Source organism: Lagenorhynchus albirostris, chromosome 9 (genome assembly GCF_949774975.1).
Source record: "Lagenorhynchus albirostris chromosome 9, mLagAlb1.1, whole genome shotgun sequence".
In the NCBI taxonomy this organism is placed as follows: Eukaryota; Metazoa; Chordata; class Mammalia; order Artiodactyla; family Delphinidae; genus Lagenorhynchus; species Lagenorhynchus albirostris.
The window spans coordinates 97,289,820-97,315,439 of NC_083103.1; the positions used below are offsets into that span (position 1 = coordinate 97,289,820).

At 46.5% G+C, this 25,620-nt stretch overlaps 1 protein-coding gene across 1 annotated transcript in view; it reads left to right on the forward strand.

Annotated features, from left to right (window-relative positions):
- Positions 1 to 25,620, forward strand: part of SORL1 (sortilin related receptor 1) — a 160,701-nt gene that overhangs the window by 115,812 nt on the left and 19,269 nt on the right. The window contains exons 27-40 of the mRNA XM_060160633.1: positions 1,513 to 1,620; positions 2,727 to 2,858; positions 3,868 to 3,999; positions 4,650 to 4,784; positions 5,627 to 5,782; positions 9,161 to 9,310; positions 13,758 to 13,889; positions 15,243 to 15,369; positions 15,530 to 15,699; positions 19,109 to 19,221; positions 19,464 to 19,568; positions 20,251 to 20,323; positions 23,055 to 23,137; positions 24,500 to 24,596. Coding sequence (XP_060016616.1) covers positions 1,513 to 1,620; positions 2,727 to 2,858; positions 3,868 to 3,999; positions 4,650 to 4,784; positions 5,627 to 5,782; positions 9,161 to 9,310; positions 13,758 to 13,889; positions 15,243 to 15,369; positions 15,530 to 15,699; positions 19,109 to 19,221; positions 19,464 to 19,568; positions 20,251 to 20,323; positions 23,055 to 23,137; positions 24,500 to 24,596 — 1,713 coding nt within the window. The remainder of the gene's footprint in view (positions 1 to 1,512; positions 1,621 to 2,726; positions 2,859 to 3,867; positions 4,000 to 4,649; positions 4,785 to 5,626; positions 5,783 to 9,160; positions 9,311 to 13,757; positions 13,890 to 15,242; positions 15,370 to 15,529; positions 15,700 to 19,108; positions 19,222 to 19,463; positions 19,569 to 20,250; positions 20,324 to 23,054; positions 23,138 to 24,499; positions 24,597 to 25,620) is intronic.

The following is a 25,620-nucleotide window of genomic DNA, read 5'->3' on the forward strand; positions in this document are numbered from 1 at the left end:
GATGCCAGTAACCGGGGGCAGAGACCAATATACATCTTTTCTGTTATTTCATACCATACGTCCCTAATTTTCATGGGGTTGTACCATTGTCTGCGTGCTGTTCTGTGTTCTGCTCCTTTCATGGCACAATATTAAACAAAGATGTTTCCATACGTCTGTATTTCTGTGGTTAGCATTTTCATGGCAGATGTCTTTTCTCTTTGTATTTTTGCTATAACGTAGTTTTACTTAGTCGCTCCCTGGTTGAGTAATTTCAGTTTCATACTGTCATGCATAGTAAAACTGTTTGTGTCCTTGGAAATGAAGGCTTCATTTTCCTTTGAGGTACTTCCTGGGGTATGTCCCTCAACATGGAAGTGCTGGGTCAAAGGTTCTGTTCGATTTCCATGGTTCTCATTAAGCGTTTCCAGATTTTATTTCCGAGTGACTATACTGAAAGGCTCTCCATCAGTTATATATCGTATGTTTCCCCAAGCCTCCCTTGATTTAATCTTTTGAGTTGTTTTCACTAATTTAGTGAGTGGGCATTTGTCTTGTACAATTTAAAATTTATACTTTTGAAAAACCTTTTTATGCTGAGTGACATTAACTATTTCCCCAACTCGTGGTACTCCTTTACTGTTTCTGTTTGATGTCCTTTGAACAGTCTCCTAAGAATGATGACTTTTTACAGGATTAAAACACATTTTCTTGTCTTATCCCTGATCCTCCTGGGACCATTCCACCAAGAGTGGAATGGGTTTGCAACTGGCCTGCTGGAAGTGATTTTTAAGTCACATGTCTGGCGGTAGCTCTCTGTTCAGGAGAAGGGGTGGCCTAGTGCTAAGAATTCTATGCTAAGTGCGAAACCTAAGATTCTTAACATTTCTAGGACAAACTTTCTCCAAAAGGGCTTTGGTTTACAATTCCCGAAGAATTAAGACAGTGAGTGATTTAAGAGTGTCCTACTTTTTTCCATCCACTTGAAGCTTTTCTTCTAATTTTCATTAAAAAAAAAATTGTATTTTGAGTACGTAAGAAAAATCTGCTCGGTTCCCTCCCTTTGTTGTGTATCCTTTCAGAATATTTTTGTGCATATATGCAAATTTAAATATACTACATGTTCTTGTCCTGTTTTACACATGTAGTATGCCACGTACCTTGGTTTTCCACACAACTGTATATCTAGGACTTGTTTTTACGTAGTGCTTCTTCAGTCTCTTTGTAACAGGCTAGTGTTCCTGTGTACAGTAATTACACAGTCCCCTATTGATGGATATGTAGGTGGTTTTTAATCTATTACAGACAGTGCTGCAATGAATAACCTTGTGCCTCCGTTATTTTTGACTCGTGTAGGTAGATTAGTTTTCTTAAGTGCTATTGCTGGGTCATCGTATGTATACGTCTGTAATGCTGATAGCTCTCCGTAGGGTGGACAAATTTATACCCGTCACCTTCCCAGCCCCACGGCCAAACAATGATGTGAGTGCCTGCCTGTATCCTTATTCTGCTTCTTCTTGAATCACATTCCAGAGAAGAAGTGCAACGGATTCCGCTGCCCGAATGGCACCTGCATCCCGTCCAGCAAACACTGCGATGGTCTGCACGACTGCTCGGATGGCTCAGACGAACAGCACTGTGGTGAGTCCTCACCCTGCCTGGGGGGCGCCTTGTGGCTGTGAGTGAAGGGCACACATTGGACTAAATGCTTTCATTTCCTCAGTACCTGCCTGCAATTAGCTTGTAAATGCGGTGACCCCAAGTTCTCAACCAGGACTCAGAGGGATGGAGTTGGGGAGGTGCGGTTTGGGGGAAGGAGAGCAGGGGAGGGAGCCGTGGTGGGTGACTGTGGAATTAGGTCATGGTCCATGATCATCTTTGTTCAACTGCAGTATGTCCTGTGAATGGACCAATGGTTTGGAATTGGACACTTATTTCTCCTGCTTCATTGGTTTTCCTAGTTGCTGACTATCACTTAGGTAACAGTTTTAGGCCCAGTGGCCCTTTTTATGCCCAGTTTTTTTGGACCCGGAAAGGTTTTCTGGAGTCAGTGGTGCCCATCCTGGGGAAGAGCAGGCTGGAGACCCAGGGATGAGCCAGCGTGGCAGTTCAGGTCTGAAGGCCGCCTTCTCGCCATGTCTTCGCGTGGCCTCCTCTGTGCCTGCATCTCTGTTGCCTCTTATATGGACACCACTTCTATTGATCCTTTTGATCAATTTATCAATTGATTTATCTCCCTTTACCTGGATTACTTCTGTAAAGTCCTATCTCCAAATACAGTCACACTGGGGATTAGGGCTTCAACATAATATAAGTTGGGGGCGGGGGAACTCCCTTGCGGTCCAGTGGTTAGGACTCCGTGCTTTCATAGTAACAGCTTGCCAAGCCCCGTATTGGAGAGTCAGCATTTGATCGATACGTGGTTAAGATCATGGGCTTTGATGTCAGGCAGCTCTGGGATTCAGGTTCGGCTCCACCCTCATCCACTGTGTGCTCTTGGTGAAATACTTAACACTGCCACCCCCGTGCTTCATTTGGAGAACAGGAGAGTAAAACCTCTCATCATATTGTCCTGGGAGTTTAACGATGTACTAGAGCTCAGGGTTTGCTCAAAGCAAGCTCTCGGTGACTGTGCCTGTTACTTCCGTCTCCCGAATGCGCGTCTGGCCAGGGTGCATCCTCCCAGGGCCCACGAGGCCTCCAGCCCCGGGGGCTCACGGCCTCTTTCCCTTGCTGGACCCTTCCAGAGCCCCTCTGTACTCGCTTCATGGACTTCGTGTGTAAGAACCGCCAGCAGTGCCTGTTCCAGTCCATGGTGTGTGACGGCATCATCCAGTGCCGCGATGGCTCGGACGAGGATGCGGCGTTTGCGGGATGCTGTGAGTGGGGCGGGGGGAGGGGGGTCACTCGTGGGCACTGGAGAGACTAAGGGGTGCTGGGCTGCCTGGGGATGCGCCCCCGTCTAGTTTACCAGGTCTCGATTGAGGGTCCAGTCTTGCCTTTTCTGAGAAGGCTCACCTTTGTTGCTTCGGAAACTTGCTTGTTAGTTGTACAGATAAACGGGAGGACAGAGGATGACCGAGACCTTGGCCCACGTGTCAGCTTCACCCGCAGGATTTCTTGCTCCCCCATCACTGAGTGGCACCGTTGCCTTGCTGCAGTGTCTTCACCGCACTCACTTCCACTTTGCACGCTGTACACTTATTTTGTGGGCTGCCTCCCCCAGCTGGAGTGTGTGTGCACGAGAGCAGGTCTTTGTCTCGTTCACTGCTACAGCCCTGTTCCCCAACACTGCCCTGCACGAATTACATTGGGCTGGCCAAAAAGTTCGTTCGGGTTTTCCCGCGATGTCACGGACGAACCCACATGAACTTTTGGGCCAACTCAATAGTAGGTACTTGCGTCAGTCTGCTTGGGATGCCAAAACAGAGGACCACAGACTGGGGGCCTTCAACAACAGAAAGGTGATCTCTCAGTTCCGGAGGCTGTACATCCAGGGTTAAGATGGCGGCGGGATTGGCTTCCTCTGAGGCCCCTCTCCTTGGCTTGTGGATGGCCGTCCTCTCCCTGTGTCTGCACATGGTCTTCCTGCTGCGCCTGTGTCCTCATTTACTCTTCTGATAAGGACACCAGTCCTGTTAGATTGGGGTTCTACCCTCATGACCTCGCTTTAGCTTAATGACCCCTTTCAAGACCTTATCTCCAACTACAGTTGCATTCTGGGTTGCCGGGGCCAGGCCTTCCACTGACTCGCTTTCGAGGGCTCCTTCAGCCGTGCAGTCTCTTGGTGGAGGACATTCGTTCTTTCCTCTCGGTTCCAAACAGCAAGTGTTATATAGAGCTCTTTGGTGTAGAAGCAATCTGGACTTTTCGGGTGTTTGTCCCTAGCTCCAGGCCCCGAGTTCCACAAGGTGTGTGATGAGTTCAGTTTCCAGTGTCAGAACGGAGTGTGTATCAGTTTGATCTGGAAATGCGACGGGATGGATGACTGCGGTGATGACTCTGACGAAGCCAGCTGTGGTAAGGAGACCTGGGCTCTGCCTCCTCGCTTCCCTGATCTCTGGGTTGAAGGCTCCTGAAGTTAAGGAGGGGGCGCTCGGCCCACTCCGGCACCGGCTTTGCCATCTCCTTCCTCAGCCACAGTTCCTGCCAGTTCTTGAATCCGTGTGTAAGGAATTGAGTCTTAAAGTGAGAACCTACCCCCTAGCAGGGGTCAGGGAGTATTTGTTCCGTTTTCTTTTCTTTCCCCAGTTAGGAAGTTCACGTTATATATAAGGAATATGATGGAGGAGTTATGATAAATATTTTGGAATGTGCTTCCCCCTCCCCTGGAAAGGTTACAGATGCCACAACGTAATAGAAATCACTGTCACCATCACGTTATCATCAGTAGTTAGGTCATTCCTTTGGTGAAGTGTCAAAATTAAAACTCGGGTATCATTAGCAAGACATAGAGGCATACGTCAGAGAATGTGAGATGGAATCCAGGAAGGTGGGCTTTTGTTTGTGGATATGCTCTTGTCTCCCGATTTGTCCAGGAAGCTGCCTTGTCCTTCTCTGGGAGGGCCTCGTGGGCTGCCTTGGGGCTTGGGTGAGGAGCCTGTGTGTCCTTGGAGCTCTGTGTCCACAGCGTGCAGGGCAGATGACTGACCATGCGGTTCACCCCCCAGAAAACCCCACGGAGGCCCCCAACTGCTCCCGCTACTTCCAGTTCCCGTGCGAGAATGGGCACTGCATCCCCAACAGGTGGAAATGCGACAGGGAGAACGACTGCGGGGACTGGTCTGATGAGAAGGACTGTGCAGGTGAGGGTCCGGGGCAGCCCCATCGCTGAGACATGCCAGCGTCCTCCCACCTGTTCACACAGAATCCAGCTCTGTCTCTTTGGTGGCTGGCTTAGGCAGTGATTTTTTGGGGGGGGGCGGGGGGTAACTGTCTCTCTGAGTTCTTTGCTCTCCCCCTCCCGCTGTGAAAGCAGCCCGGTTGATTTCTCCTGTTCTGAGGGTTATGCTTTCCAGGGCACAGTGAGGACTTTAGAGCTTAGAGCCTGGCTACCCCGAGTGTGGCCTGCAGACCCACAGCTCCTTGATAGAATGGCAGCCTCTGACCCCACCCGAGGCCTCCCTCCTGACTCAGCGTTTGCGTTGTAACGAGCGCTCTGGGTGACGCATGGGCCGTGACACATTTATGTGTACGTGATACACGCCAGGGGAGCACTGGTGTGGGCGGTGTGCCCATCCCTTTCCTTTTTGGTGTTCTTGTCCCGGAGCCGGTCTCGGGAAGGTTGGCGTTAAGTTAAGCAGAACAGGGTTTATCCTCCATGGTAATGAATTCTCCCACCCACCCTGTGCATTCCGAGTCCTTCCACCAGCCTGCATGAGCCCCTGCGAAACTAACTCATCCAAATGTTAGCCCAAATCAAATCAAATAGGTAAGGTTAATCCGCTCCAAAGAAGGGAAGAGAATCCAGTCTGTTCTGACACCCCATCATAAATGATTTTTAACTGTTCAGAACCGTGCCTGACACCGGCCTCCCTGGGCTGGTGCAGCTAAATCTGGGACATCCATGCTAGGTTTGGGACACATTTGGGTCTGAGATCAAGCTTCCTGTAACATTTTGGGTTTCCTTGCTTGGTGTTTTCCTCAGATTCACATATTCTTCCCTCCCCTACTCCCGGGCCCTCTACGTGTCTGCCCAATTACTACCGCTGCAGCAGTGGGGCCTGCGTGATGGACAGCTGGGTGTGTGACGGGTACCGAGATTGCGCAGACGGCTCGGATGAGGAAGGCTGCCCCTCGCCTGGTGAGTACTGCACCTGGCCCTGGCCCGTGGCACCTGCTTTAAGGAGAGGACCTCTGGGGCTACACCCTGGGCACAGCCTGGCTGAGGGCAGTATCCTGCCCTCTGGGACTCTGCTCTGTGGCCAGGCCCCTTCTCACCTCCAGAGCAGGGAGACCCCGGGGAACTCAGAAGTCATCTTCTATCACTGCCCTCTGATCTTCCTGCAGGGAAAGGCCAGCCGCCCTGCTTTCCTCCTTGGCTGTGGTTGGGTCTCCTTTGCTTCCTCTCCACAGGAGGTTACCATGGGAATTATAGGGGAGGTGTCTGTGCGTATTAAACTCGGGGCGGCGCAGGGTACAGAACCCGAGTCTCTGGCTTGCTAGTTGGCGGCCATCCTATTAACAGAAGGGTAAGCACTGCCATCTAGTGGCTGAACACAGAGAGGCTCTGGAGGTCTGTGAGTGACCGTATTGCTGGAGGTCTTGGTGAACCGTGAGACCGCCGCCTAGGGCACACCCTTAACTGCAGGCAGAATTGTATCCTTTCCTAAACAGTTTTCCATTTCAAACTCAGTTATAATAAAATAATAGGTCATTGCTTGCCATGGTTTACATAATTCTTTTCAGCAAACTTATAGGTCAATAGTCTGATTTTCCTCCTTTAAGACTTGTTTTCATCCCATCTCTTCCCTGTTTAAAATCATCACTGGTTTCCACTTGTCCTTTTTGTCCAGAAGATAGACCCTAACCCCTGAGTCCTATTTTCAAGGCCCTGTTTGAGCTGATCTTTCCTTGCTTGCCATTACTTTTCACTTCTGCAAACTGCACTCCTCACCCACCCTGGACACACCTGCTTCTTCTCTGCCTAGATTCCTCCAGTAGGGTTTTTGCCCTTATCAGACCCGACCTCGTCCCCCTACTTTCCCTCTCTGTGAAACCCACTGTCGGTCAGGGCAGACAGAAACACAGGTTTCGTAGTTAAAGGAGACCTCAGTATGTTGTCAGTATTTCTCAAAGTACAGCATGAAGCCCACCTGTAATGGAATCACTTGGGGTGTTTATAAAATTATAGAATCAGGACTTCTGCCTGGAGCCCGGGAGCTCCCCGTGTGAATGGTAGGCTGACTAAAGATTGAGGCTCCTCTTTCAGGCAGGTAGGGTTTTATTCCCCTTCTCAAGACGCACCCCCACAGAGCGTTCATTGAGTTCTTTAGCTGATGTCCACCCCTTTTCCAGTGTCATTGAACTCTGCCCTGTTGTCCTTTTGGCGCTGAACTATGAACAGCCACATGTTGCTTCTTGGTCATTGCATGTGTATAAATCTTTCCTTTCCATAGCGATTGTGCCGGACCTCGTGTTTTAGTCTGAATCTCCCACTCTGCCTACCACAATAATAGGCAGATAGCCAGTGCCCCGTAAATGCTTCTCAGATTAAAACAAATGAAAAAAAACCCTTCTGTCTCTGCCCTTTTCCCCCAAGGCCCATCTCTCTGTAGTAACTTGATTGTCCCTCTCTCAAAATTGCCTGTTGGTTACTGAAACTGAGCGGGACGTTAACCAACTCTAGCAAATTCGGACTAATTCAGTGAGCAGATTCCTGTTTAGATGCCGCGTTCAGCTTTTTTGAATTCTTTTTTTATGTATGTTGCCCATGTAACGTTAAATTGGCATCTAGCTCTCAGATCTTATTTCTTCACTGGATATTTCTTCACTCTGAACTGGGTTCTCTGCCTCATGTCTCCCCCTTTGCGATTTATCTTCCGAGAAGCCTAATACATACTAATACGTAATTATATCCTCTCCCAGCCTGGACCCCCCTGATGGTGCCCTTCCTGTCCAGGTGTGAGCGCCATGATGTGCCTTGGCCCAGTCCTCTGGCCTCATTTTTTCCCCCACTCTTCTCCACGCACTTTGTTTTAGCAGAGTGCTTCTGGGGGTTGGAGAGGCCCTTTGAAAATCCAGTTGTCCAACTGTGGACCACACACAGTATCCCAAAGCTAATCATTGCTTTCTGTTGTTGTTTGCTGCCTCAGGTTATTGTATCTTTGGCTGGTGCCTCCTCCCTTTCAGCAGCCTCTTGGTGTAACTTTCCACAAGGTCACTGTATTAGGTGATTTCTCAGCTCCATTGTTTGCCTTGGAGATATCCCTTCTAAGAGGAGCTTGGCGTCTCCTAGTCTCCTATCTCGGCTGACTGTTCTCCCAGCCTGCTGCCTGTCCTTACCCTGGGGCTTCACTGCCCTCCCTGGAATTCTCTTTGCCTTTCTCCTGATTTAGATTCCCCGTTTTCCTGGACCTTGTGTCTTGCTTTTTCTTAGTTTACTCCCTTGTTTTGCTGGAGCACACCCTCTGGTAGCTTTGTCAGGTGAATATGATGATATGGTGCCCGAGGACACGGTGATGATGGCCTTCATTCAAGGTGTTTATCTCTTGAGTTTCTCTGGTTTGTGCGGGTTGTCTGGGGCACAGGTATCTTCTGGGCGGTTGTTTCTCCATCCTTAGGACTCGCTTTACTTCTCTCACGTTGCAGCTCCTTTTTCTATATCCCAGGTCTTTCCTCTTGGTTTTTAGTTTAATCCCACATTTTGGTAGAGCACATTTTCCAGAAATTTCCTGAGAAAAGTACATGGGAGGTATATTTGAGGCCTTGCTTGTCTGAAAGTGTTTTTCTTCCGTGTTCAGACCTGATTGGTTATTGGGCTGGGTTTGGAATTCTAGGCTGTAAAAAAAAAAAAAATATATATATATATATATATATATATCCTTCAGAAATTTGAAGACATTCGAATTTCTGTCTTGAGAAAGCAGCTCTTGGAAAATGCAAAGCCATTTTGATTTGAATCTTTTATATGTAATCTGTTTTTACTGTCTGGAAGCTTGTAGACTCTTCCTTTTGGTACCAGTGTTGAAGTTTCACAGTGCTGTACTTTGCTGTGGGTCTCTTTCTGTCTAATGTGGTGGATGGCACTGATGTCCTCTTTGATTCTGGAAATTTACATATTATAGTTTTGGAAAATTTTCTTGAAATATCCCTTAGTATTTTCTTCTCTCTTTTCTTTTTCTTCCTGGAACTCTCGTCAGTCATACGTTGAATCTCCTGATCTAGTCCGCTTACTTTTTTAAAACTTAAAAAAATTTTTCTGTAATCTTTTCTTTTTCTACTTTCTACAAGATTTACTCACCTCTGTCTTCAAAGTCTTCAACTAAGTTTGGGCCTGAGAGAGAGAAGGATGAGATCCCTGTGTCTCTTCAACCTGCCGTCTTTCACCAGAGCTCACGTTTCTGTTCAGGTCCCCGTCGTAATTCCGAAAGCACCGAGATCTCCAACACACCCAATAGGTCGCTATTGCTGGCCAGCCCCTCAGTACTAAAAAGTGAATTTTAAAAATCTTTTCTTCTAGCAAATGTCACTGCTGCCTCCACTCCCACCCAGCTCGGGCGATGTGACCGATTTGAGTTCGAGTGCCGACAGCCGAAGAAGTGTATCCCCAGCTGGAGGCGCTGTGATGGCCTTCAGGATTGCCAGGACGGCCAGGACGAGGCCAACTGCCGTGAGTCATCAACGGGGCCCTCTCCCCCAGGGAGGACTTCTAGAGGCAGGATGTCTTGTGCTTCTGCTTTGTTTCTCATAATAATAATTCTGGTATTATCTCCATTTTAGATATAGGAAAGTTAAGCTTCAAAGAGGGTCACCTCGTCAGTAACAGACTGGGGCATTTATTCAGTACTTTTTTGTACAAAATTGTGATCTTTTCATCAAACCATGTTGCAAGTTCTTGTAGGGAGGAATACTCCAAAATAACACAGAGAAATTAAATGGGGATTAGTGTAAAATCCTGCACTTATATTAAAAAGAGTGAACAAAGTGGGCCTTTGGGACATTGAAATAACAGGGCAGATTGATCCAACACTTACCATAATAATAGTAGGAACATCTGAGCCAGATAAGTATAGTAAGAAGAACATTAAACATAATTAACAAAGAAGAAATGAAATAGGGCCTTCCTCCTGGGTGGGATTAATTCATTAATGGGTATTCTTTAAATAAGTTTCTTTAGCCTGTTTCAAATCTGCCTTATACATAAGGATGTTGCTTGGTTAAGGTCTTAAAATCAAGGTGTACTCTATCTACAATTTTCCTCAATCCATTAATCGGATAACCCTATCAGCAAAGGAAATGGGATTAGTGTGACATGCCTCTTCTTAGAGAAGCTGGCCCCTGAAGGCCACTACATTCTGTTCTAAGTGCCCATTAATCATTTGTTTAATAATCAGTTTAAGAATTTTTGGAGATTAATGACAGCCTTATTCCCAGTTTCTAAAAACTATGTTCTCCCTTTTAAAATATTGAGACATGGGCTTCCCTGGTGGCGCAGTGGTTGAGAGTCCGCCTGCGGATGCAGGGGACACGGGTTCGTGCCCCGGTCTGGGAAGATCCCACATGCTGGGGAGCGGCTGGGCCCGTGAGCCATGGCCGCTGAGCCTGCGTGTCCGGAGCCTGTGCTCCGCAACGGGAGAGGCCACAGCAGTGAGAGGCCCGCGTACCGCAAAATAAATAAATAAATAATAATAAAATAAATAAATAAATAAAATAAAATATTGAGACATGTTTCATAAAGAAACCTCGAGCATCCTCCAGCTTTACTGTTCAGCTGTTCTTTGATTATATTTTATCACGTTCTTACCAAGTGGAGTAATTCTGTGATGGGGATCTTGGTATTTTCCGAAACAATTCCCTTCTGAGCATGGAGTCCTTCTCTGACTCTCCTGTATAAAGTCCCCATCACTCTCTTACTATTACTGTCTTTATGTTTCTTTGTAGCTCTTATCAGTATCTAAAGTAACATATTTGTTTGTTTACTCATTTGCTGTTTCTCTCAATAGAAGGTAAACTCTATGAGGGTAGGTCCTTTGTCTGTTTGACACGTCACCATATCCTTAACATCTTGAATAGCAGCGGATTCATGGTAGGACCTCCGTAAATGTTCACTGGATGGATGGATGGATGAATTCCATCTTGGGCTTCTGAGACTGTTCACTAGTAGTTCTCAAACCTTTTCTAGATGTTCTAATGCACTTTTTTATGTAACCAAGCCCCCCATCCAAGCTCCCCCAGGCCAACCAAGTTTTGCTCAGCAAATGACAGAACTGTATGATACAAGGATTCTCTTAAAAAACGGAATTCTGTACCTCCATCCTGGAGACATTCAGTGAAGTCTTAATCCTTCTTTCACAAGGAAACTCATCAGTTGAGGACAGCGGTTATAGTATTCTGCCCCCACCTTCCACTTCCACACCCTGTATCTTTTCATCTCTAGTAAAAGTTCCCAGGATCCTTTACGTGTTCCTCTTGACCATCCTGGTTGCTCTTGTGAGAACATTATCCAGCTTCTCTACCTACATCTCAAAGTGTGGTTTTCAGAAGTGGATGCACTGCTTCAGATAGAAAACAGGATCACCTTGTTCTAGAACAGAAGTCCTCAGTGCTGGCCAATTCTGCTGAATCACTGTGGAGCTTGTAAATACGACACACGCCCAGTGTCGTGTTTCTGCCTCAATAGCTTTGGGGCAGGTCCTAGGAATCTGTATGTTTTAGACGTTCCCCAGAAGACTATTAAGAACCACTGTTGTAGATTCTCTACTGTCGGATAATCACCGTGGTTTAGTGGTCTGTTTGGATTTCTTCTAGTATGGGTAGAGCCATTGTATGGAACATTGTGTGTATATTTCCATGGGGTGGGGGGCATAAGCTAGGAGGAGTCTGATTCAGAGTCCCAGTGGAGAAATTACAGTTTGAACCCAGGAAACCGAGGTAGAATCCCAATGTAAGATCTGGGCAAATTACAGTATTTCAAGTGTGTATTAGTCTCCTATGGCCACTGCAATAAATTACCACAAACTTAATGCCCTAAAATAACACACATTTATTATCTTACAGTTCTGTAGGTCAGAAATCTGATAGACATCTCACTGGCTGAAACCAAGATGAAGGCATGGCTGAGTCCTCTGAAGGCTCCAGGGCAGAATCCGTTTCCTTGCTTTTCTCAGCTTCTAGAGGCCTCCTTCCTCCATTTTCAAAGCCAGCAACATTCTGTCTCTCTGATCCTTCTTTGGTCTTCACATCTTCCTCTTTGACCACAGCTGGGAAAGGGTCTCTGCTTTTTTTTTTTTTTTTTTAAATTAATTAATTTATTTTTGGCTGTGTTGGGTCTTCGTTTCCGTGCGAGGGCTTTCTCTAGTTGCGGCGAGCGGGGGCCACTCTTCATCGCGGTGCACGGGCCTCTCACTATCGCAGCCTCTCTTGTTGCGGGGCACAGGCTCCAGACGCGCAGGCTCAGTAGTTGAAGCTCATGGGCCCAGTTGCTGCGTGGCACGTGGGATCCTCCCAGACCGGGGCTCGAACCCGTGTCCCCTGCATTGGCAGGCAGATTCTCAACCACTGCGCCACCAGGGAAGGCCTGGGGTCTCTGCTTTTAAGGGCCTGTGTGATTGGATGGACCTGCCCGGGTAACCCAGGCTTAAGTCCTACGTCAAGGTCTTTACCTCAATCACATCTGCAGAGTCCCTTTCGCCTTATAAGGTGACTTTAACATGTTCCAGGGATTTGAACATGGACATATTTGATGCGGAGGAGCAAGAGTAACTTTAGAACCTCTTTACTGGTGGGGTCGGGTTCTGATATAACTCTCCCTGTTCAGGGCCGAGCAGGCAGGTGTGAGTCTCTATAATGAAGGCCCAAGGTACCTGAACCAGGACCCGGTGCAGACCTACCTGGGGTGGCAGATGCGGTTTCTGTAGCCATTCTCATCTTTCTTCTTTTTAGGGTCATTTGCAGTTACATTGTCATCGCTTCCTTTTTAGAGCCTCTCATGAAGTTTAAATCTACTTTGCAAACTGGAGAGAACATCAGATTATGGTTTCTAGCCAACGAGTTGCATAACTCTTAACTCATCAGTGCTCTTTACTTGCGTTATTTCATTGTCTGCGGAAATACTTTGAAAAGCTAAACAATTAAAAAGATTACATACAGTAGACATGCTTCTTACTATTGTGATTCATCTCATTATTATTAGTCTCACTCAAAGCAGAAATCAGAGGGTCATTGTGGACTGCAGACTGACAACAGGAGAAGATGATTAGGAATAAGTACCGCAGAGGAAGAGCTGCACCTTGTGGATGCCTGCTCTCAGGCGTATTCCAGGTGCTTGATCTCACTGGGTCCTTGTAGACACAATAGCGATGGAGTTGTCACCCCAGTTTTATACCGGGGAACTGAACTCGGGCACTACAGGCAGACCTCGGAGGTTTTGCGGGTTCCGTTCCAGACCACTGCAATAAAGCGAGTCACACGGATTTTTTGGTTTCCTGGTGCATACGAAAGTTATGTTTACACTATATTTTAGACTGTTAAGCGTGCGATAGCATATGTTTAAAAAATAACGTACATGCCTTAATTTTAAAATAGTTTACTGCTAAAAAATGCTAACCATCACCTGCACCTTCAGTGAGTTGTAATCTTTTTGCCACGCGTTTGTAATATCAAAGATCACTCATCACAGAGCAATATAATAAATACAGTAATAATGAAAGAGTTTGGAATAGTGTGAGAATTACCAAAATGTGACACAGAGACATGAAGTGAGCAAATGCAGTTAGAAATGCAATTGTGGCTCTGCCACCAGCCCTCAATGTGTTGAAAAACGCAGTTATCTGCAAAGTATGAAAAAGCTGAGCACAATAAAACGAGGTGCGCCTGAGTTAAACAGTTAGCTCAGGCTCATACAGAGCAGGATGTAAACCCTGATTTCTTTGACGCCAAAGCTCTGGCCCTTCCTGAAGGCACCTTCCCCCGGTCAATGTCAAATGAAGAGGGATTAGCAAGCCAGCGTGGGGTCCCCGCCACCCCCATCCCGAGGGTCTTTTGAAGCAGAAGCTGATGAGTTCCCTTTTCCCGAACACGAGAAACCTTTGGTGACCGTGGCCCCTCGTGTGTTGCAGCCACGCGCAGCACCCTGACCTGCACGGGCCAGGAGTTCCGGTGCGAGGACGGCGAGGCCTGCATCGTGCTCTCCGAGCGCTGCGACGGCTTCCTGGACTGCTCGGACGAGAGCGACGAGCACGCCTGCAGCGGTGAGTGTGGCCCCCCAGGACCCCGGGCTCACCCTCGGCCCTGCTGGGTAGGCCCTGAGGTTGAACCCTCTTGAGCTCTTCCTCAGTCTGAAAATGCAAAGCTCCTTGCTCACTGTTGGAGCTGCAGGTGAGGCGAGGCCCAGTCCCGCCTCTGGTGCAGCCTCCAGCCCACCTCGCCCCTCTCAGGGAAATGTTGGTCTTAGATTGGGTGTTTTTGGTTTTTTGTTCTATTTTCTTTTGCTTTAGTCCTTGTATTGGTACTTGGATCCTTTTATTTATTTATTTTTAAATATTCTTTTCCATTATGCTTTATCACAAGATATTGAATATAGTTCCCTGCGCTATACAGTAGGACCTTGTCGTTTATTCATCCTATATATAATAGTTACATCTTAGAATGGGGTGTTTTTGAGTTTAAATAATGATAATTTTAATCAAAAGATACTACTTATGAAAAATTAGGTAGTGTCTTAGAATTATGATTTGCTTAATTACAGTAGTGCATTCTGTTATACAAATAAAACAATTCAACTTGATCTTTCATAGGAGTTTTTTTAATTTTTATTTTATATTGGAGTATATTAGATTGGCTTTGGAAGGACATCCCTCGTGTTGAGGCATCGTTGCTCCCACAGAGCGTCAGGCTTTGTGGTGGGGTGAACTCCATCCTTCTGTCTGGAATGCATTTAGCAATCATTTGGGGGCTGCTATAACCGTACCACCGACTGAGTGGCTTAGAAGCAACAGAAACTCATTTCTCACAGTTCTGGAGGCTAGAAAGTCCGAGATTGAAGCACCAGCAGATTCGGTGGTCTGGTGAGGGCCCACTTCCTGGTCCACAGACAGCCTGTCTTTTCTGTGTCCTCCCACGGTGGAAGGTGTGAGGGAGCTCTCTCGGGCCTCTTTTACAAGGACACTAATCTCATTTTCAAGGACTCCATCCTTATGACCTAATCATCTCCCAAGGGCCCCACCCCCAATACCATCACATGGGGGATGAGGTTTCAGCATATGGATTTTGGGGGACACAAACACTTCAGTCTGTAGCAGTAATGGATCCTGCCATGACACTGTCTTTGGATTTGTAGCATTCTCTGTTGAGAATCAGGCTTAAATCAGTGCAGACAAGGAGGTGAAATGCAAGGAGAAATGCCATGCTTGGAAATTTAGGAGACCTTGGGAAAGGTTATATAGGAAGGTCTGAACTCTTTTTTTTCTGAGGTGTCTTAAGATAATGATGGTGGCCTGACCACATCGCAGTAGGTCTGCCTGAAACCAGGGAACCTCTTGGGTCCTTTGAAATCCAAGATTTCTAAGATATCAATTTCTCTTTTTTCCCCTTGCTCTCTCTAGAGGAATTAAATGTATACAAAATACAGAATCTTCAGTGGACGGCTGACTTCTCTGGGGATGTAACTTTGACCTGGATGCGGCCCAAGAAAATGCCCTCTGCTTCTTGTGTGTATAACGTCTACTACAGGTGGGTCCCATCTTTGCCGTGGGAGAAAATAATGTTTCTATTGCCACTGGATGTTCCATAAACTCTGTGTGCGCACAGAGCAGCTCTTTTTTGACGTATTCAGACATCTCAGCCACCCCATGCGGCTTTGATGTGATGCTATCTTTGTTCTCTTGGCCAGGGTGGTTGGAGAGAGCATATGGAAGACTCTGGAAACCCACAGCAATAAAACGAACACAATATTGAAAGTCTTGAAGCCAGACACCACGTATCAGGTCAAAGTCCAGGTCCAGTGTCTGAGCAAGGTGCACAGCACCAATGACTTTGTGACCCTGAGGACTCCGGAAGGATGTAAGTGCTGCAGCTTATTTTTATGGCAGGGACAGGACCTTATGTGGGATTTTCAGAGAGTTTCCCAGGATGCTCAGGAGCGTGGAAACAAAAGTACTTGTGCTTCCTATGTGGCTAAGTTTTATGGTCCTGGCTGAGTTGTTCTTACTATGTCACTTTTTTTTTTCAATACAATTCTTTTTATTGAAGTATAGTTGATTTACATTGTTTTAGGTGTACAGCAAAGTGATTCCGTTATACACATATATATATGTATTCTTTTTCAGATTCTTTTCCGTTATAGGTTATTACAAGATATTGAATATAGCTCCCTGTGCTGTGCAGTAGGTCCTTGTTGTTTATTTATTTTATATATTGTAGTGTGTATCTGTTAATCCCAAATTCCTAATTTATCCCTCTCCCCCTCTCCTCTTTGGTAATCATACGTTTGTTTTCAAGGTCTTAAAACGATTTTTTTTAATTGAAGTATAATTGACCTACAACACCGTGTTAGTTGCAGGTGTATGACATAGTGATTCGATATTTCTGTAATTACAAAATGATCACCACACATAATGTTTTTCTGCCCACCATTGCCCTCTTTCTACCTCTACCTTCCGTCTCTAGGTATTTCCCAGTATTTGGTACTTAGGAGATCATCATTGTTAACGTATGAGACTCGTCAGAAGTATTGTGGGTTCATTTTAAGGAAATTTACCAAAACCCTTGGGTCATAGAGAGTTCCCTAGTTCTTCCCCCTTCACAGTAGTTGACATTGGGTGACTGTGCTGATTCCTGTGATCTCTGCTCCCCAGGTTTTGTGAACTTTTCATTTGCAGTTGCCATCAGAACCATGTTTACATTTGGAGATGTTAATATGAACTCATGTTTATCTTAACGTGCGTGTAGATGGTTACACGTAAAATATTTCTAGATCTGTGTATGTGCACAGGTTAGTACACACGCATATTTTTTCTGCTTTGTCAACTGAGAAGGCCCAGAAAAACGTCATCATTCAGATTTAGGTTTCTAATGCCTTCTTCAATAAGAGGACACAGGGCTCTTCGAAGAAATGGCCAAATCCAGGCCTGGGGCAGGAGATCTGTAAGATAAGCCTGGAGCGTCTGGTAGTGCCAGAGTGTAAGGACGTGAAGTAAGTGAGAAGGAGAAAGACACATATCATATGCTGCCACTTCTAAATGGAATCTAGGAAAGTGATACAAACAAACTTACTTACAAAACAGAAATAGGCTCACAGACATAGAAAACAAACGTTACCAAAGGGAAATTGGGGGGAGGGGTAAATTAGGAGGTTGGGATTAACAGATACACACTACTAGATATAAAATAGATAAACAACAAGGACCTACTGTATGGCACAGGGAGCTATGCTCAATATACAGTGGAAAAGAATCTGAAAAAGAATATATATATATATATATATATATATATATATATATATATATATATATATATATATATAACCGAATCACTCTGTGGTGCACCTGAAACTAAAACAACGTTGTAAATTAACTATACTTCAATTCAAAAAAAGAAAAAAGAAATTAAGGAAGTGCTGAACAAAACACACAAAGAAGAATCTATGAGTTATGACTTTGTTAGAATAACATTTGTTCAGTAGAGCAGAGAGAGTGCCAGAGAGTCAGCAGAAGCCCACCAGGGAAAGTGAAATAGAGAAGTTTATTACTCCCAGGTTCTGAAGGCGGTATACGCGTACCTCAAGGGGCCACGCAGGAGGTCAAGGCAGGGTGCAGGCAGAGAGCAGCGGGACCTGGGGCACACGCCTTTTTTAGGATTTGTGGGTGGAGTGCTGTGGAGTTCCTGGGCTAGGGCTGGTTTGGCCAATTCACACCAAAAAAGAGGGGTTTTGGTAAACTTCTTGGGAGTCTTACCTAAGGAGCACAAGGGAGAAGGTCCTGGGAGGTGGGGAGACTTTATCACAAGGGCCCTTGGGGAAGTCATGTTAGGGATTTGCATTTGCTTGTAACTCTTTGGGCTGTGATCCAGGGCTTGCTTGGGGGCTAATGTCAATTTAAGGCCCCCTTAGCCTATTTGTCTAAATAAAGTGGTTGCTGAGACAGCAATACCATGGGCTAGCTTAGCTAAACTCTAAGTGGAACCATTTTTGAAATATCCCATTCGTTGATCTTCTTTCCACAAATGGTAGCTGAGTCCCTACTACTGCTCAGGAATTAGGTTAGACACTGGAGAATCAGATGAGTAAGACACAGTTCCTGCCCTCCAAGGGCTTGCAGGCCATGGCTTGTGGATGAACATTCACTGTATTCACTTGCTGAGGCTACCATAACGAGGTACCCCAGATTGGGTGGCTTAAACCACAGGCATTTATTTTCTTCCAGTTCTGGAGGCTGGGAGTCCAAGGTCAAGGGTTGGTTTCATTCTGAGGCCTCCTTGGCTTGCAGACGGCCGTCTTAACGTGGTTTGCCCTCTGTGTGTGTCTGTGTCCTAATTTCCTCTTCTTATAGGGACACCAGTCACATTGGGTAAGGGGCAATGACCTCATTTTAACTTAATGACTTTTTTAAAGACCTTATTTCCAAATACACATTCTGCGGTACTGGGGGTTAAGACTTCAACACCTGAATTCGGGGTCGGAGGTGTTACAGTTCAACCCTTAATATTCATCTTCAGCGGATTATCAACATGAATAACTCCTGTGCAGTCAAAATGAAGTTTGGCTGGAAAGCACTGTAACTGGTTTCTGTGTGGTTTCTAACTGGCCTCTGAAGGCAGTCACAAAAGGGGAGATCCCGAAAGGTCTCAGAAACGCCAGCAGTGAAGTTATTAAGAAACCTACTTTGAAGGGGGTCCCTTCATTTGAATCTAGAAGTTCTGTGCTATTAGAAAGTAAGTCTTGGGACTTCCCTGGCGGTCCAGTGGTTAAGACCCCGGGCTGCCACTGCAGGGATCATGGGTTTGCTCTCTGGTCGGGGAACTAAGATCCTGTACGCTGCGCAGCATGGCAAAAACAAAAGAGAGAAAGTAAGCTTTATTTCTTTGTAGCCACACCAGTAGTTCTCTGGTTGTAGGAGAGTTCAGGACAGCAGACGCCGTCCTTGACAATTAAGATCTCAGCATCAAAGCCCAGGGCCAGTGGTGACTTAGCCCGCCCACGTGATTCTATCCTGCAGCCCTTGTGAGCCCCCGGCCTGCGTCAGACTCGCTGAGCCGTGGTCTGATACGTGCAGTCATTAGATGTGTGATGAGTGCGAGCAGGCCTTGCCTTCCGGAAGAGAGGAAAGGTGTTCTGTCAGCTGACAGCGCTTTCTAGGGGATACGTCCCACTGCCAGCTCTGGATTCTTTCTCGGCCGAGTTTTAAGCTCAGGGAAATTCCTCCAGTTGATGAGTATGCAGATGGATTTTAACCCTGAGTTGCCTCTTTTCCAGTGCCAGACGCCCCTCAGAACCTCCAGCTGTCGCTCCACAGGGAAGTGGAAGGAGTGATCGTGGGCCGCTGGGCCCCTCCCGCCCACAGCCACGGCCTCATTCGGGAGTACATCGTAAGTCCTTCTGGCAGCGGGCTGTGCGCGGGTGAGCGCAAGAGATTGCCGGGGCTGGTAGAGCAGAAGCATGTTCTGTGTGACAAGGACGTGGTTTGCTGTCACCTTGTAAATGATCATCCATCCTCTGGAACGTTTTGCATCTCACCTTCCCCTCTCTCCGCCTGCCTCCTTGCAAGGTGTCGGGATGCCCAGACCTTTGGTTACCTGTCCATAGTATTTTTTTTTTCTCCTCACTTCAGGTAGAGTACAGCAGGAGTGGTTCCAAGATGTGGGCCTCCCAGAGAGCTCTTAGCAACTTGACAGAAATAAGGAACCTACTGGTCAACGCTCAGTACACTGTCAGAGTGAGTGTTCACACGCGTTTTAGCCGTCCAGGTGGTCTTGGAACATGGGGAGATGGTTGGCCTTTCATGAGAACTCCGTGCCTACCTTTGTGAGATGCTTACTCGTGGTGTGCTCAACACCCAACCTGTTGCTCTGGAAGCTTGTCATTTCTTTCAGTCTCGTAAACCAAGGCCACAGAGAACTTGAAATCAGACTTTGCTCAGATAACCAGCAACCGATGGTAATGCAGCTTTACCTGCTTTTAACCCAGATATTCTGCTAGTGCTTTAGCTCCAATTACTTTTGCACCCACCTCTTTTCTGCTTATTTTTAGCTGCAGGGAGATGCAGAGCTATGATAAGTAGCATTTATAAAATGATATTGTGGGGTTCTTATGAAATATATTATCAACATCTTCAGTAGAAAAGAGGTTTTGTGCAAAACATGTTTTGAGACCATGAAGTGTATACACAGACTCCCTCATAATTTCAGTGCTCTCACAATTCCCTTTACCCAGGTTCCCTCCCGTTGTCTCTTTCCCTGTCTTATTTCAGTTGCTGGGGCCTCAGTCTATCCTGAATCCCTCTGTGTATAATTTCTTCCACCCTTATAGCCAAAGCCTCACCACTTTCGCTCACTCGGGATTCTTACTGTGTGGTATGTTGCCTGTATTTCATACTAATTCGCACTCTGATTTGAAAGGTGGCTGCAGTGACCAGTCGGGGAATAGGAAACTGGAGCGATTCTAAATCCATTACCACCATAAAAGGAAAAGGTAAGTGATTCCAGCATCTGCAGATTTCAAGAAGATAGAAAAACCCTTTGGAAATAACTTTCAGTGTGACTGGAAAATGAAGAAGCAGAGATCAGGAAACTTCACACAGCCTCCCTCTCCCCGATACACGCACTTTTGTGGGTGTCTCCATAGTGCTTTACACACGAAGTCTTTGGGGGCAACTGTTGAAGGTATTCCTCCTTCTAGAACTGAGCATTTGTTATAATAAAAACATACAAAGGGATTTCCAGAGGCCTTCATGCCCTTGTTCTCAGGCACGGTATCAAAAATAGAAGGAGTCCTTCCTTCCCAGCCGAGATAAAGATGATCTCGTCCACGTGTAGTTGTGGTGTTTTTAAGAGAGTGCCGTGCTGACACTTGTTACTGCCCCAGGGGCACCGACCGACGATGCTTAGGTGGCAGTTTTCTAGCGCTCTCGAGCTGATCGGAGTCATAGCTTACGACTTGCCTTGGACCTGCTCTGCATACACCAGCTCATCTCGCTGAACCCTCAGAACAACTATAAGAACAGATAAGGGACTGGAAAGGTTATGTCTCTTGCACGCAGTCAGTCAAGTGACAGAGCTGGGATTGGAACCTGATCTCCTGAGTCCAGAGCCTGTGCCCTGAACCACTGTACCACCTGCTTGCCGGGAGGGGCTCCTTGCCTTGCACACGTGCCTCGAGGGTAGTGTCGGATAGGAGCTGATGAAATAGTGGACGAGTGAGTGAATTGAAGCAAGTGAAACGAAGGCTCTGGCACTCTATGGGAGACAGTCCAGCTCGTCTTCCTGATTGTAGCTTTGGCGCTTGGGGCTTTCGTCTTTGGATTGGCGGGCGTTAAAGCCAGAAGTGTCGCCTGGAACGTGCTTGGGGGATTACACTTTAATCTGAGCCTGTGAGAAATAGGCTCTGGGTCATGGAGAGTCACTGTCTGGTCGCCTGTGAAATATGGTGTCATTGAGATCAGGACAGGGGCAGCTAAACTTAGTGAAGCCAGCCAGTCTGTGGAGCAGGGAGTGTGTGGGTATTGGAAAAAGTGTACTGAGTTCACACTCCCCGAGAGTTTTGATTGTGGTATTATTTTCCTCTACAAAGTCAGTCAGAACAGACTGACCATACATACTGAAAAGGAGGGACATTGGAAGGTCATCAAAGGAACAGGTAGTACCTTGAATTCCTCATCGTAAGTCACACCTGCATTTGAAAATCTCAGTGGGTGGTCGCTTCTCTTTAACTTCCTTAATATGATTTTGAGGATGAACCCCAACTCCTCATATGTGTGTCGGTGAGGGCATGTGTTAGGCAACTGTGTGCCAAGTCAAAAAGTGTGAGTTGTGATCTATCTGTGACCTCGTGTCCTAATAAGGTAAGAAGACGGGGTACAAAACAGTGGTGGCCTCACCCAGAATCACCACCTTCATTAGTGAACGCAGTGGATTAATTATAACAGCAGTGAGAAAAGCCACCTTATTTTGAGCACCATGTGGGTTGTTTTACGTGAACTGATCTCTCTTAATCCTTATCAACCCTGTGAGTATTCTTATGCTCATTTTGTAGCTGAGGGAACTGGGATCTGGAGAGGATCGTGATCTGTCCCCAGCCACCACGATCATAACCCAGGTCAGCTTTACAGCAGCACCCGAACTATTTTGCTCTGAGCTGGCTGCCTAAAACTCCTAATATCCTTTCTTCTGGTTGCTGTGTTTTCCTCGAGCCCACTTTCATTGATCATCTGGAGAGACTCCTGCAGATTTTGGTACCTCTCTTTGCCACAAAGTCTGAGGCACTCCTTTGAGTCTCTCTTGCTTTGCCAGTGTAAGAGGCATATGTGCCGAGAGTCTAATACGCACGCGGCCATTTAAATCTTACCTTCCGACGATGCTGACTGCATCCAGCGCTCCTGGGCTATGCTTGGCCGCACACTGTCAGGTTTCTGCTGGGTAGACCTTCACAGTGACCGGCATCATGCTCGGCACTTGAGCCAAGAGGGGTCTTTTCTCTCTGCCGCCCTCTCCTTGTGCCCTCAGCTCCCAGCTCGAGCTCCGATCTTTCTGAGAATGCCAGTGGCTCACCAGCTCTTTAATCTGTCGTGGGAACGGGAGAGAAAGGGAACTGTAGTTGGGTGCCAGGCCCTTGACATGCATTATTTTAGTGAATTTTCCCACCTCTGAGAAGTACAGAGGGCATCTCCAGGCTTCACGAGGACAGGTAACTTGCCCCAGATCACACGGTGCTGTGTCTCTATAGGAATTTGAACTCCAGTGTGTGAGACTCCAGAGCCCAGATCCTTTCCGTTCTGCCACACGCGCATTTACAAGTTAGGACTTAAGATTTAGCTTGCCGTCAACCTTCCAAAAGGACTTGAGCCCTCTGGGAATTTGTTGGTGCCAATACAGGTGGCTCTCAGTGTGATCCCTGTGCCTTTCAGAACCAGGCTGAAGCTGGGTTAATGAGGGACATTTACATAATGGAACTTTTCTGCTCGACCTAATTGCCAGGATAGCTGACTGAGCCAAGGTAGTTAGTTATGTGTTCACCAGGTAACTGTGGACCTAACCTCAGCTTCAGGACAACAGTGGTAAAAGGGAAGAGTAGAAGCCGCCAAAGAAATGCCCTTTCTTCCCCGACTGAAAGGTTGTTTTGTCTCTTGAGTTGAAAACTGTTAAGTTCTGCCTTCTTCCCTTTTCATCACCTGGTTTCTCTTTTTGAATCCCTCTTTTGTTCTCAGTGATCCCACCCCCAGACATCCACATTGACAGCTATGGTGAAAATTCTCTAAGCTTTACCCTGTCCGTGGACACTGACATCAAGGTAACGTGGAAATTTCAAACCAGCGGTTGGGCGGTTTGAAATGGGGCTTTACTTTGCATGGGAACCGATACGGCAGAGGACGGGAAGATTAAGAAAAATGAATGACTTGACCCAGCAAAGCTAAAATACCACACCTAGGTTGGTTCCTCCCCCTACGAAGAACAACTTGAGTCTTCACGTGTAATGATTCTGGCTCAGCCTGGTGCCTTTTTTTTTTTTTTTTTACCGTATAATTAAATGGTTCACAGCTACAGTGCAAATAAAGAGTTGGTGTTAACAGAATATGTATGCCCTGTAATTTTCAGCTTTATTGGATTTCCTGGTGCCGAGCGCTAATGCAGAGGTTCCCAAGAGTGAGTCTTAGGAGAGAGTCAAATACCTCGGAAGCATATCCACTTAGATCCACCTAATATTCTCCCCTTCTAGCACCTTCCTCCCCTCTGCTTGGTCCATCTGCTTGACCAACTTCACCATAATTATCTGTGTCCCTTTGGTTTCTCAAGTTGCCACACACCTTTCATGGGGTTCTTTCTTGTCTGTCTCCCCTCACATCCCTCCCTGTCTGTGAAGCTGTGGTGGGGGCAACAGCCTGTGCCACTGACTGAACTACAGTTTGGTGTCATGCCCTTGGCTTCAGAGACAGCTGATGCCAGAAATGACCTTGTGTAGACCTTGTCTCTATAGTCTTTGCTCTTGAAAACGTTTTAATTTGGTGCATTGGCCAATATTTTTAAAGACCTTTACATCAAATCCTTCTGTGAGCTCAGAACTTGGAAAAGGTAGTCTTTCCTGACCCATGGATGTGTTTGCTCCCATTAGACAAAAGAGATCTAAGCAAGCCCCCTTTGTATGGACCTCTCGGCCTTGACTGCAAGGACCACCTGAGCTAAGACTGATCCTTAGTTACCGTAATCTAATTACCTTTTCAATTTTTATCCTTTCTGCCTTTTTTTTTTTGGCTGTGCCACGCGGCTTATAGGATCTTAGTTCCCTGACCAGGGATTGAACCCGGGCCCTCGGCAGTGAGAGCTCAGAGTCCTAACCAGTGGACCGCCAGGGAATTCCCTTCTTTCTGCCTTTTTAAATTGGTTCTTGTCCTTTTATTATTTATTAAGTTTTTTGTGTCATTGAATCTATATGTTGTATTATGAATGGTCTCACATTTGTTTTTAGAAGTAGGAGGGAGTATAAGTAGTCAATGATAGCACAAATGGAACTGGTTTAAGAATCCAAAGGACTAGCCCGTCCATTGTAAGAAGGGAGATAGATACCCGAGGAACAACAGAAAAGATCTTCCTTTAGTGTCTGGTGAGCTCTGTGAGTGTGGACTGTTCCTGTAACATGGCTCTTGCTCCTTGGCAGGTGAATGGCTATGTGGTGAACCTCTTCTGGGCGTTCGACACCCACAGACAGGAGAAGAGAACGATGAACTTCCGAGGAAGCATATTGTCACACAAAGGTAGCGCCCTGGAGCTGGTCGGTGTGTAAGGAGGAAGGCTAGACCGATGCTTTCCTGGCATTAGAGCTTGTGTGGGGCGCCGGGACAGGTGGGGGGTCTTCTCTGCAGCCGTTCTGAGTGGGCAGGTGTTCTCCATTGAGGATGCTGTCAGTGACTCCTGAGTCCAGGTGAGGGATCCATTGAGTGGTTCCCCAAATCCCCTTCTAACCTGTTGTCTCTTCATGGAAGTTGGAGGCTTAAAAAGGGGGAAACACTGGAAAGAAGCCAGGTTAACCTTCTACAGATGCTTTTTGCCTCCCAAAAGAGAGAGTTCCTGGGTTTAGTTACCTGTCTCTCTTTTTACTGCCCTGGTTTGCTCCTTCTTTGCTGATACAAGGTAGCGCAGGGCCTGCTGCATAATTGGCGTTCAGTAAACATTTGTTGAACGAATGGACCAACAGACTGAGCGAAGGAAGCAAGGAGACAAGGAAGGAAGAGGGTCCAGTTCCTCTTGTATCTGTACAGATAGTGAGTCTCAATTAAAATCCTCATATCCGAAGATGGACTAAAGGAAGGATTTTAATTTATTTCTAAGACAAAACCTTCATTGGCCAAGGCTGCTTGTGAATGTTGAAGAGGACATGGGAGCTTCTACTCTTCCCTTATACTCTGTTTGCAAAGTACTTTCAATCCTAGCAGGCGTTCTGTTATACACAGTATATTTTTTTGGCGGGAGGGAACCGAAGGTTGCCTAAGGAGGCTGTGCAGGGGTATAGCTAACATTGAGCACTGACTGTATACAGGCATTTACCCAGGCACTCTGTGTGTGGTGTTTTACAGAACACCTCCAGAATAGTATGGTGGGATCTACTCATTTTATGGACGAGAAAACAAGGTTCAGGGACTGAGTGATTCCCTCAGAAGGTGGCAGAGCCACGATGGGAATCCACGCCTCTCTAATTCCAAAGGCTGTGGTCTCATCGCCTCGACATTACACCAATAGAAATTGGCAGAGTCGGGAGCAAAAGAAGTCTTACCAGCCTTT